The sequence below is a fragment of the Lagenorhynchus albirostris genome, chromosome 20 (genome assembly GCF_949774975.1).
Source record: "Lagenorhynchus albirostris chromosome 20, mLagAlb1.1, whole genome shotgun sequence".
Classification (NCBI taxonomy): domain Eukaryota; kingdom Metazoa; phylum Chordata; class Mammalia; order Artiodactyla; family Delphinidae; genus Lagenorhynchus; species Lagenorhynchus albirostris.
This window is the reverse complement of record NC_083114.1, coordinates 34263702-34276930: the sequence shown is the minus strand read 5'-3', so window position 1 is coordinate 34276930 and position 13229 is coordinate 34263702. Positions and strand designations below refer to the sequence as shown.

Here is a 13229-nt window from a genome sequence, read left to right as displayed (position 1 = left end):
TCTGATTATTTCTGAACTTTCCCTTTGCTCCACTGTGGCTTCTGGTAAGATGCTGGACTTCTTGGCCTCCTCCTGTGTGCTTTGCGGTGCCTGGCCCCTCCTGAGGCCCCGGGGGATGGATGCTTGGGTGGGTGCACCATTAGCATCTTTGAAGAGGCTCCTTCTATGGCAACCCTCCTCGGTGCCCTGGTTTCGATCCCCTCTGCTCCTGCCCCACTACAGACTATCACTCACCTGCCTGGAGAAGGGCAAAGGCTCCCTGAAGGGAATCCATCAGGGAACACACAGGGCAGCGTTCTCCCTAGGTGTGTCACTTTGGACGATAATAATCATCACAGCTAAGAATTATTGAGAGCTATTGACAGCTACTTCTTTTCTAAGCGCTTTACATGTGTTGACTCATTTACTCTTTACAACTTCCCCTCTGGGTAGATGTCATCTCTATCCCCATTTTAAAGATGGGAACACTGAGGCACGGGGAGGTTTAGGAATCTGCCCGTGGGCACACAGTTTGTGAGTTGTGAACTCAGAATCTGAATCCTGGCACTCTGGCTCCAGAGCCTCATATTTAATTACTTCACTCAATTAATTGTCTTATCTGTAAAATGGAGGTAATGAGAGTAACCTCAGATAATTGTGACGATTATACGGTACAATAGTGGAAATCATTTAGCACAGTGAGGTAGGCACTTAATAAATAGCAGTACTACCGTTGTTGTTATAAGCATTCTAAACAAGAAATGATCAATAAATAACAGCACACACACACACACACACACACACACACACACACACACACACACACACACACACACACCTTTGAAAACTTTCCAAGACTCCTCATTGCCTGAGGAGAGAAGTTCAGAGTCCCAGGCCTGGCATCCAATGTTTGCTCATGATCAGCCCTGAGCTAACTTCCCAGCATCATCATGAGCAAGATCCCTCCATGGTCCAGACAACCCAGCTTGCCCTCTGCCCCCATCACCTCCTCACCTACTTTCATGCCTCCAAGCCTCTGCTCAATGCTTTTTTCTGCCTGAAATGTTCTCTGAGTTCTTGTTGTCAAAATTCTACTTACCCTTCAAGGCATCTGAGCCCCCATAGAACTTGGCTGGTTCCGCTGCTATTATTAGCACATGCTTCTAATTATTTATTGTGCCAGGCGATTTACATATATTATCTTTCCTGCCAAATTCTACACTGTTTTCCTTTTTACCACTGAAGAAATTGACATTCAGAGTGGGAACTTGCCCAAGGTCACATCTAGGAAGCAGCAGAGACGGGTCGCAAACCCAGATCGTCCTGACTCCAGGTCCCACACTGAGTCCCCTGTCATTTCCGCCTCTCGCCGGGTACAGAAAATGTTTGAAGCCAGACAGCACTAAATCTCAATGTAAATCTTGAGCTTTCTGAGCATAAATTAAGAAAACCAAAAGTAGAATAATAGTACTGTCTCATGGGGCTGTTACGAATAAATGAGACGCTTTATGTGAAGCAGTCAGCACCGCGCTTATTGTAAAGACTGCTCCCTCCTGTCTAGCAATAGAAGTGAGTGTGTATGTGTCTATCTCTCCCCCTCCAAAACCAATTCCTTCAGAGCAGGAATTAAATCACATTCATCCCAGCAGTGCTAGACACCTACCGCAGTGCCTAGCACCCCGTAGGTGCTCAGTAAATGTTTGCTGCTTTGTCTCAGCAGCCCTGCACGCTCTTCACCCCCAGGGCTGGGAGCAGGGTCTGTGTCTAGTCACCAGAGCATTAAAGACGACCTTGGTCCTCCCTTACCTGAGGCCCAGGGGCCACTCTCACGCTCAAGTGCATGTCACAGACGGCACTCCTGACCAGACAGCACTAAGCAGAGCAGGGGCGGGTCCACCATGAGAGGAGAGGAAATGCAGGTGGGGAGGCACAGGGTGACACCAAGTGGGCAATGGTTCCTAACTCGTGGAGTGGACCCAATTTCTTTCCTGGCATCTTTCCAGCTATCCATTGCTTGAGCATGACCTTGGGACTAGAATTGGGGTATATTATTTTGTCTAAATCTTAGATATTGTATCTGTTCCTGGGCTGTGCCTTGTACTAATCTTGTTATTGTACAAACACAATATTGTAGAGAGGACAGTGGAGTACAGCTTCAGAAGACTTGGGTCAGTAGAGGGTGGTTCTGGGGCTTCCCTGGTGGTGCAGTGGTTAAGAATCCGCCTGCCAGTGCAGGCGACACGGGTTCGACCCCTGGTCCGGGAAGATCCCACATGCCACAGAGCAACTCAGCCCGGGCGCCACAACTACTGAGCCTGCGCTCTAGAGCCCACGAGCCACAACTACTGAAGCCCACGTGCCGCAACTACTGAAGCCCACGGACCTAGAGACCATGCTCCGCAACAAGAGAAGCCACCACAATGAGAAGCCTGCGCACCACAACGAAGAGTAGCCCCTGCTCACAGCAACTGGAGAAAGCCTGTGCGCAGCAACGAAGACTCAACGCAGCCAAAAATAAAATTAAATAAGTTAATTTTTTTATTTTTTGTGGTACGCGGGCCTCTCACTGTTGTGGCCTGTCCCGTTGCGGAGCACAGGCTCCGGACGCGCAGGCTCAGCGGCCATGGCTCACGGGCCCAGCCGCTCCGCGGCATGTGGGATCTTCCCGGACCGGGGCACGAACCCGTGTCCCCTGCATCGGCAGGCGGACTCTCAACCACTGTGCCACCAGGGAAGCCCAATAAGTTTATTTTTTTAAAAAAATAGAGGGTGGTTCTGGAATCTTCAGTGGGTCCTTTTTCCTTTCTGAATCTGTTTCCTCGTCTGTGAAATGTGAATACTAACGCCTGCCTTGCCTTCTTTGCAAGATTATTCTGAGGATCAAACGAGGAGGAAGCTCTTTGCACCTCATAAAATGCTGTGCAAATGTTATAGCTTTTTACGTGGTTGGTATGTCCTCAGACAGGAAAGAAGACTTTGCTCTCTCTCTCTCTCTCTCTCTCTGTCTCTCTCTCTCTCTCTCTCTCTCTCTCTCTCTCTCTCACACACACACACACACACACACACACACACACACAGAGACACATGCACACAATCACGAGATATCTCTGCACTGAGACTGTTCAGGGTGCTTCTATATGCTCCCCCTTCTCTTTGGGTTTGGAAGATGCAAAAGAGCCAGAAGGAAGGCACTTAATATGGAATTAGGGGGTCTTCAGTTCAAGGCCAAGGTCCACTCCTTAACTGTTTGTGGCTCCTTGGGCCAATCCTTACGCTTTTAGAGCCTCTATTTCGTCATCATTAAAGCGGGGCTGACGCTGCCCAGCTCACAGGTTTGTGGGAGGTATACAGGGGAGAGTATAGCAAAGACACCTCGCTAACACTTCTTTGAATGTTAATTGGAAAGCAGAGCCCAGGAAATCTTAGTAAAGAGTATGGCTTTTCTTTCTTTTCTGAACACTAGCCTGGCCCGTATCGTTGATTCAATAAACACTTATGGAGCCCCTGGTGTATGCTGGGCCCCTGCCAATCTCACTTTTCGTGTGTGTAGTAGTAGAAGGGCTAGATTATTGCTCCAGAGTGAAGGCTGTCTATGCCAGGTGTAGTATTTATTAGTTTAATATCATACTAGGTCTCTCATTTTTAATTTAATCTTTTACAAACTCCTGGGAACACCCTATTTCTAAAACTGAACCGGCAGAAGGAGGTAGGTTGTTGAATCAAAATGAGAGAAATCTCCTCTACCCTTAGGAGTTTTCCTGGCAAAGATCATCTGATAGCAGCTTGTTTGGGAAATAAAAGCACAGAGCTGGAAGGGATTTCTAGAAAGGAAGTTGAGGGCTGGGGTGGTAGTACTTGAGATCTTCCTGTATCCATTTGTCATAAGCTTGTAGCTATCCCTGAAGGGCTTCACAGGTAGTACACACCCAGTGGTGTTTGTCAGTGAACTTACACCAGAAGTCTTGCCTTTAGGAGGAGGGAAGGAAGGGAGGCGCAGGGAGCCCGTGAGCCGTGTGCTATGATTGAGAAAGCACTTGATTTGAAACCAAGTCCAGCTTGTGCCAGCCCCCCTACAAGGTGTTTTGCTGTGTTTTCTAATTTAATCCTTCCAATAACCCTAGGAGGTAGAAATTCCATTATTATCACCATCGACGCATGGTGATAATATAAAGACTCAAATTAAGTAACTTGCCCAAAGCCACACCCACAAACGACTGCTCTATTTGACTCCAAAGCCAGGATCTCCCCAGTGCCCTGTGCTAATATTGATATCTCTTGGGAAAGTCATTTCTCCTCCCTGAATCTGCTCCTCCCTGAATCCGCTTCTTCATCCCAATGATGAAGAAGTGAAGTGAGATGCCCCTCAGGTCTCTTTCAGGTATATGGATCTCTACCTACACCGGTGCTTTATCCAAGGGTTGACAAACGGTGGCCCACAGGCCAAATCCAGCCACGCAACTGTTTTTAAAAATGGTTTTATTGGCACACAGCCATACGAATCACTTACGTATTGTCTGTGAGAGCAGAGTTGAGTAGTTGTGACAGAGTATAAGCCCACAAAGCCTAAAATACTATCTAGCCCTTCGTAAAAGAAGTTTGCCCACCCCTGGAATATGCTAGTCTATAAGTTTCAATGGTGATAAACTACACATGGAGAATGGGAAAGAATGTACAGGGCCACACATCAGCTGTAAACAGAGGGGGCAGTAAGGAGGTGGCTGCCAATGTTTACACTTTACACTTTGGAATTGCTTATTTACTTTTTACTAAGTTAGCATTTACAGCAACATGCACAAATCCTAAATGTGTAGCCTGATGATGTATCCACCATTCTGATCAAGATATAGAACTTTTTCAGCACCCCAGAAAGCTCCCTCATTACCCATCCCTGTGAATACATCCCCCAATAACCTCAAATTTACCCTCTATCACCATGGATTAGTTTTTCCCGCTTTTTAACTTCATATAAATGGAATCACACAGTGTATACCCTTTTGTGTCTGGGAAAGGTATTTAAACTACAACTTCATTGCTGACAACTTGGAAAATTAAGAAGTATAAATAAGGACACAAAACTCACCCTTAGGGCTTCCCTGGTGGCGCAGTAGTTGAGAGTCCGCCTGCCGATGCAGGGGACACGGGTTCGTGCCCCGGTCCGGGAGGATCCCACATGCCGCGGAGCGGCTGGGCCCGTGAGCCATGGCCGCTGAGCCTGCGCGTCCGGAGCCTGTGCTCCGCAACGGGACAGGCCACAACAGTGAGAGGCCCGTGTACCACACACACACAAAAAATCACCCTTAATGGCATCATGCAGGGATGATCACTTTTTCATTTATTCAACAAGGGTTTCACTGAGCATCTCTTATGGATCAGGCACCTCTCCGGGCATTGAGGAGTAAGGCATGAGATGGTCCCTGCCCTCTTGGAGCTTACTGTCTGTGGTGTCTTTTCTCACAGGCTAGTCAACAGTCCCATGTCTGGCACTACCCAGAGTTCTGGCCTGAGCTCATGGATCATCAGCCCAAAGGCCTGGCAATGGACACCCTGGTAATTCCGGAATTTCAAATCATAGAAAAGTTAGGGAACTTAAATGGTCATCCAGACCAACCGGCCATTTTTCAAATGCAGAATCAGAAAAGGTGCCCAGCCAAGCCTTTGGAGGTGAAGAGTTATCCCGAAAAGAGTGTTGCATCCAGAGCTGGAAACTCAGGCTCTAATGCCACAGCCTAAAACGTTCTCTAGGCTGCAACACTGCTCTCTAACAGTAAGGCTCCCAGCCTCCTTCAGACTAGGATAGGGCAGTATTCATGTTTTCCTCTAGAGACGATTTCATTTTGAGGCCTTCTAGAGACTCTCCCAAATTAATGTGAAAGCCTTGGTGGAGAGTAGAGCAGCAGAGAACGGAGGGGACCAGGCTCTCCCTGCTATAAGCAAATCAGGGTAAGCCTAGAAAGTAGGGGGAAGATTGTGTGCACAAGAGCAGGAAAGAAATATCCTTTATGCCGTGAAGTTACAGGAGAGACTGAGTCCATGGCAGTCACACTTGCCATTCTGTGAAACTTCCAAGATGGTGCCCAGAAAACCTTTATACAGTAATGAGCCATCTGGATTTTAACTTATCTTGGATCAGGGACTACATTTCCCATAGAAAATCTTGGGATGTGAGCAGCGAATTCATTGTTTGAGTAGAAGAACCTAATGCGGTCTCTTCGAATTCAGTAACTCTTAAAAGAACAAGCTGGGAATAAAAGAGACCAAAGAGATCGGCCGCCTCTCTTCTTGGCGTGTTTTCATGATGTGCTGCCTCTTTCTAAACATGTGATATCCAGGAACTTGCAGCTACTAACTCATTTAATCTCCACAAAAACACAGTAGAGTATTATCATTATTTTCCACCTAAGGAAACTGAGGCCCAGAAAGATTATATAGTGTGCCCAAGTGGCACAGCTGGCCAAGCAGATTGGAGAACCCGGATTTAGGTCTGTTTGACTCCAACATCTGCTCTCTATTCTCTGCCGTGGAATCACAGCAGAATTCCCCCTTTTAACTTCCCATCTCCCAAAGCAGTGAAACTGGAGCCCTTCCTCTTTCATCCTAAAGCCCTGCTCAAGAGTCCTGAGCCCCCGTCTCAACCCTTCCATTAACTTATTACAGTAGCTCCAAGCCACCTCCTTCAAATGTCCTATGTCTTCTTTTCCCATTTCTTTAAAATGGGGCTGCTATATCAGCCCGTCACTACTTTATCCTGTGTGAAGCGTAAACAAGGGTTTTTCAGCTGTACTCTGGCTTCCTCTGTTGAGGGTAAGCTTAACCAAAGGGTTTATTGCGATAGCTCATTTGGTTAGCATTTGTGACCCACATCCTTAAAAAGAGAAGTGGGATACTTACACTTTTCTTTTTAAATGTCCATAGGAAGGGGTAGATATTGGATCTGCTCACAGATCCATAGTTGCAGTTACTTGGTTGGTGAGCACCCACATTGCATCAGGTGGTGTATACAAGGTAGATCTGGACAGGAGGGTTACAGGAAGTTGCTGGATATTAATAGCCAGATTATCTGGACACGCATAGGAAGTTTCCCTGTACTCTGTGCAACTTCCTGTACATTCCCATAGTTGGCTTGGGGTAGGGGGAAGAATGGGTTTTCTGACACCTGAATTTTGAGAGGTAAGGAAGCTTGAGAGTCGGACGGGGCACACAGCAGTTGGAACTACAAATCAAAGCTTTGTTGTTAAAAGGGAAGTGATGGCTGGTTTTTTAATGGGTTTTCCAGCTAAACACAGAAACTGATCTTCATTACACTTGACTGCTTCTATCCTGATAGTCAGTGAGAGACAGAGAAAAAGCGATTGTTCTCCAGGGACATTTACTCTGAACACTTCATTATCCCTGTTGAGGGGAGCTGGGTTGGCAGAAAGTGTTCTCCCATTGGGCTGAATTGTGAGGGGCAAGGATCTGCCGTATGTCACAACAAACTAGAAGACAATAAGGTGAAATGAAGAGCCCTCGTTTCTATGAACTTATTACCCCTTTCTCCGGGAAAGACACTGAGACGGTGTAAAGGTCCCCCAGAGCTCTGTGCATACAACCACCCCTTTCTCATGGGTGGCCCAGGCGAGTGGAGCAGTCCCCGTATTTAAGAGGCAGCCTAGCTCCTTAGCAGCCTGACATCTGGAGTTTCAGCCCTCACACACCTGGGAGATTTGATCCGGAAACAAGCAGACAGGGCTGCAGACCCTCCCCACCCCAACCCGTGCTGAAATTACCCCTTCCTCCTAATTGTCTTTTAAAGGTGGGAAGGGAGGAGAATTTGCTTAGAAGCTCCTTTGCAAATTCCCTGCTCATTCTGAATCTCCCGGTCGCTCCAACCCCAGCACTGGATCTGCCTGATTCTGAGAATCCTAAACCTCCAGAGGGGCTAGATTTTACTACTGGAAACTGGCTTCCTACCTTCCCGGAAGGAAAAGCGTGAACACTATTGTTAGACCACGGGGTTTCACAGGTGGTCTCATTCATTGCGTACAATGCCCCATCCCCTGCACTTTAGGTTTCAATATTGCACAGATGATGAACCTGAGGCCTAGAGAGGGGAAGGGGTTGTTCTCTGCCCCAGGAACTATGGGACTGTGAGCGATGGATCCTAAAAAGCCCCTGTTCTTCTGCAGGTCCAGTCCAGCCTGTAGGTCTGGGTGCGACTCCTGCACCCTTCCTTCCCCTGGGCGCCTCAGGGAGAGGCAGGTGAAACTCCAATAGTGCTGAAAGGTTCCCGGCTTCCTTCCTGGGCCAGGCCGGCGTGGAAAAATACTTCTTTCCCCCGGTGGCTTAGTCCGCGCCTTCCCAACTTGGCGTGGGAGACGCCTGCCAGGGCCACCTTGACCTCGCCTCTGCAGAACACCGCCCCTGGCCCCGGGAACCGCTGTGTCCTGGAGCTGCGAATAAACCAGAAATCAGTGGGCCCAGAGAACGTGCAGCTCCAACTGTCCATCCAGCTGCAGGCCAAGCTTTGCTTTCACTGCCAGAAAGGAGGCCCAGCAATCCTAGTTTTGCCCCGAAAGCGGAGGCGCTTTGATAGTCCTGGTTTAAACCGGGGAACCCAGTGGCCCAGGCGTCCAGCTTTCCGCGGCTCGGCCAGGCTGGGTGCTGGTGCAGCCCCGCTGCTGGGGGAGCTCAACTTTGGCTACTCCCTCTGGTCATAAATTAGTCGGTGCCTCCTCCCAAGTGTTCTCCGGACCTCCTTCCCGCTGGCCTACGCTCTCGGGCCGGCAGTTGTGCAAATCCAAACCGCTAGACCCAGCTGGCGAGGGCCTGGGGTCCGCAGAGCCCTAACTCAGGTAGAAGCAAATGGGACCACCGCCCCCGCAATCCACACTCACCCCACCTAATACGCCCCATTTCCCCCAGGTCTCCGCGTCCATTCCCCTGCGGTCAGTTTATCCTCCGCCCGCCTGGCTCTCCCGGCCCATCGCCTGCGTCGGTTGGGTCTCTGCTCTTCGCATCCTCCTCCATCTCCTTCTTCCAAGAGCGCCCCAGCTTCCTCCAGCTCTCACCTGAACCCCCGAAGCGCAGTTTCTTCTTCTCTCCGGACTAAAGCCGGACCCGCAGCCGGTGGAAAAGTCCCGGAGCCTTCCACACTAGGCTGCAAGCTACTTGTTTAACAAGTCCAAAGGTCAGCTAAAGTTTGGCTGATAAACAGAACCAGGACAAGAATCTCTTCGGCCCCCTGGCGTGAGTACAATGGACCCTGGCAGCCCCGCTCCCGGCCCGGGTCTCTTGCTCTCCCCGTCTGCCCCTCACGCTCTCCCTCTCTCGGTTTTCCCCCCTCCCCACGACCATTTGCATCGGGCCGAAAGCCGGGCCCTCCCCACTAATTTGCATATCTTATATGGCCTAATGGTGGCGATCATGGCAAGTTAGAAGTTTTCTGACTCCTCTCGGAGGAGACTCCGGACCCCGGGGAGTAACAGGTGTTTGGAGGCTGAAGGGTGGGGGGGTTCCTGGACTTGGGGTTCGCTTGTGAAACTCCCCTCCACCCTCCTCTCTCGCACCCACCCACCCCCTCACCCCCTCACCCCCTTCTTTTTCTGTCCTTGGAAAATGGTGTCCAAGCTCACGTCGCTCCAGCAAGAACTCCTGAGCGCCCTGCTGAGCTCCGGGGTCACCAAGGAGGTGCTGGTCCAGGCCTTGGAGGAGTTGCTGCCATCCCCGAGTTTCGGGGTGAAGCTGGAGACGCTGCCCCTGTCCCCTGGGAGCGGGGCCGAGCCGGACACCAAGCCGGTCTTCCATACTCTCACGAACGGCCACGCCAAGGGCCGTCTGTCCGGGGACGAGGGCTCCGAGGACGGGGACGACTATGACACCCCTCCCATCCTCAAGGAGCTGCAAGCCCTCAACACCGAGGAGGCGGCGGAGCAGCGGGCGGAGGTGGACCGGATGCTCAGGTAGGCGCGGACCGAGGTGCGGAGTGTGCGCTCGAACCCCTTGAGCCCCCGGCCTTGTGCCTGAGCGACACTGCGCGCGACCGCTCTTGCCAAGCCTGGTTCCCACCAGAGAAGTCCCCCGGGGGGCGCTCCGCTTCTCTCCCAACACCTGGAACCCTCCAAGTCCCTCAACTGGACGGCCCGAGCCCCGAGGCTTCAGGAACGCCTGCCCAGGCCAGCGCCCGGGACCCGCGGGGCCCTCCCGGCCGGGCTGGGGCTCGGCCTGGGAGAACCCGAGCTGCGGGGCCCTTTGCCCGGAGGTTTGCCCACGCGGCGGAAGGTGCGAGTGGGCGCAGTGAAACCGCTGCGATTCCCAGGAGACCAGGCTCGGGCCCGCATCAGCCCCAGGCCAAGCCTTTCTCCGAGGTACCAACTCCGCGGTCCGGGGAAACGCCGCCGGCCTGGGACACGGCGTCCTGCCGCTCTTGGCAGAGGGACAGGCGGCACCCGGGCCGGGATCTGGGGGGCGACTTATCTGGAGTGCGCTCCCATTTACAGCGCCCGTGCAAGACCCCAGGGCTATCCGGAATCCCCAAAGCCCGTTTAGATTCGCGAAAGGAAATGTTTGCACGTTGTCAGGTTAGGGTGGATCCTCAAGCGGCAAAAGAAACCACGTCACTAAGCAAGCGAGGGGAAAATGCGGCCAAGACCCCAGTTCGCAGCGGATTTGGTGGGAGAAAGGAGGGCGTTTCCGGATCTCGCCGCCGACACCCCGGCGTCCCTGGGGAATCCGAGCAGGCTGGCGGGAGGTCTATCTCCCGGCCCCGGGTCTTTTGCTAAAACTCCCCGAGCGGCCCAGGGCTTTGACAGCTGGTTACTAATTATCCAAGGAGCCGAGCGGTCCCCTTAGACCGCACGTCGCTCCCGGCCACTCTGCTTTAGCACCAAGCCCCTCGCTTGGCCTCGGACCCTTCAGAGCCGCGGTCCCTAGACAGGGCCAGGACCAAAGTCGCGCCAGGGACTCGGGCAGCCTCGGTCACCCGCCCGCAGTGGCAGTTTGGGGTGGGATATGACCTTGCATTTGAATTTGCTACCTGGGGACCCGGCGGCTTACTCTCTAGCAAAACAGTCAGGGGAATTTCTAGATTTTTTTTACTTCCGGAAATTATGTTGCTACAGTTCTGAGGTTTGAGGTTCTTCCCTCGCGGTTTCGCCCGTGGCGGCGGTTTCTCCCCAGCCGGGGTTAGGGTGCAGGAAGGTGAGAGGGGTCTGAAGAGGAGCGGCTGGGGCGCCAGGGCGGCCCGGAGGTTGACCCGGGCCCGGCGGACCGACCGATCTCCCGCCGCCCACCGGCGGGCCCACCCCCACCCCGGCCCCGGTACCTAGGCCCATCTGCCTGGCCGCAGGCGCCCGCCTTCCAGCTGGGATTTGGAAGGACGTGGGAAGCCCGAGGCGACCTGGGGCGCCCCTCGGCACCCAGCCCCACGCCGGTCTGGACGCGGCAGAGATGTAATATAAACTGCAGCACGTGGAGTTCGGGTGTTATTAATTTATTTCTATAAATCATCAACAGAAAGATACACAAAAAGTCGTGATTAAGTTGAACGGAGAGGCGGGTTATTCATTGGTGAAGTTGTAAACGCGGCGGCTTCGAGGGGGAAGGAAAGCAGAACGCGGACGCGGGGCCGCTCGCTGCTGCCCGAGCACACGCACCGCGCTGCCGGGCCCTCCCAGCCGAGCCCCCGCGCCGCCCGGAGACCCGGCGCCAGACCCGGGCTGCCCCAGGGCCGCCGACGCCACAGGCCCGGCGGGCAGAGAGCCAGGCCCGGCCCGGAGCCCTGGACCTCAGCGCTCTTCGCTGAGCAGAGCCCCCGGCTCCAGGGGGCGGGGAGCGAGACTAGGGGGCCCGAGACTCCCGCTGAGGCGGGGGGACGCAGGACAGACCCCAAGGTTTCGCTCCCTTTCCCCAGCGGTTGCTGCCTTCCCTCCCCCAACTTCGGGAGTGGCCAGACTTGATTAAAGTAATTTTTCAAGAAATCGCTAGCGGTGCCCAGGTCACTGCACAGTCGGCTGCTGACCGCCAGACGCACGCACTCCCTTTTTGGCCCACCTCGCTCCCCTAAGGCGGAAAGAAAAGAACGGGGCAAGTCACTCTGGGGAGCGCCCGGCCGCTCTTTCCGTCTCCTGGAAGAGAAAGGCGAGAAAAGCAGGCCGGGGGCTGCGCGCTGCCGGGTCCCCGGCCCCAGCTCTAGGCTGGCGCGCGGTGGAAAGCTGGAAAGTTGGTTGCTCCCAAGAGGCCGGGCTTGAGGCTTCTTAAAGAAGAATCACAGCGATCTGAGACGGGGTCCAGGACCTCTCTGCTTGTGGGCGGCCGAGGCATTGTTTGGAAAGGAGCGTGCTGGGCTGGCCAGGCGGGCGCCGAGGTCGGGCGCTTGACACCTGCGTCCTGAGCACAATGCCCGGGCGCGCTTCTCCCGTTTTGTGTGTTTATCGGGGTTGGGAACCCCTGATCACGGGCTGTATTTTCAAATTTCAAAACGTAACCGACTCTCGGGGCTCTATCCGGTGAATGCATGAGAATTCTGTGGTCAGAGCTGTAAAGGTGTAACTACGCCATCTTATCCCCAACTCTGGTCCTTCAATGCGGGCTGAAAGATTTGCTATGGTTTATAAGGTCTTACTGGTTTGGTTTTTTTTTTTAAACCTTCCCAATTGTTAAGCTAATTCACTCTTAACAACGGAATCATTCGCTTTTAGAACATTACACAATTTCAGTTAGGTTTCTTAGACACACGAAATAAATACAAGTAAAAAAATATTAAGCAAAACTAAAAAAGTCAAAGAATCTGTCGAAGCAGCATTAACTTTTAAAATCCAAATACTTTTTCTAACTTTTGAAGCTATTGTTGGTATCCGTTGAAGGTGTTTTTCTACCCTGAAAATATCTGTGGAAATATTCACCAGAAATAAGATTTTAAATGAGCTCTGATGTTTACACGGGTATGTGCAAAATGTTACATTACTTTCCTCTTACTCAAGGTGAATTCTCCATGCTTGAAACTGGGACGCAGTTCCTCATTTTTTGTTCCTGTTGTTAGTTCATTATTTTGTATTACATGGAAGTACCTTTATAAATACTTGAGAAATATATTAAGCTATATGTAATTAATCTTTTGTTTGTATTTCTCAAAACATGTCTATCAAAGCCTGTGTTTTCATAAATTTAATATTAAAGACTTGCTAAAATGATCACAGTTTTTCAAATGCTTACAAAAATTTCAGTTTAATTACTGGATTTTTAAAACTTCATTACACAAACATAACTTTAGTTGA

At 51.7% G+C, this 13229-nt stretch overlaps 2 protein-coding genes across 8 annotated transcripts in view; both read left to right on the top strand.

The window, feature by feature from the left end:
- The window catches only part of HEATR6 (HEAT repeat containing 6), a 130617-nt gene extending 121090 nt beyond the window's left edge, over window positions 1-9527 (top strand). For both annotated transcript variants that reach the window (XR_009537777.1, XR_009537775.1), the window contains one exon: window positions 8881-9527. The gene's annotated coding sequence lies outside the window, so the exon portion shown is untranslated. The remainder of the gene's footprint in view (window positions 1-8880) is intronic.
- A 6-nt stretch (window positions 9528-9533) lies between these two features.
- Window positions 9534-13229, top strand: part of HNF1B (HNF1 homeobox B) — a 92406-nt gene continuing 88710 nt past the window's right edge. For all 6 annotated transcript variants that reach the window (XM_060135657.1, XM_060135656.1, XM_060135662.1 and 3 more), the window contains exon 1: window positions 9534-9917. In XM_060135657.1, the coding sequence (XP_059991640.1) occupies window positions 9574-9917 (344 nt within the window). In that variant the 5' untranslated portion in view covers window positions 9534-9573. The remainder of the gene's footprint in view (window positions 9918-13229) is intronic.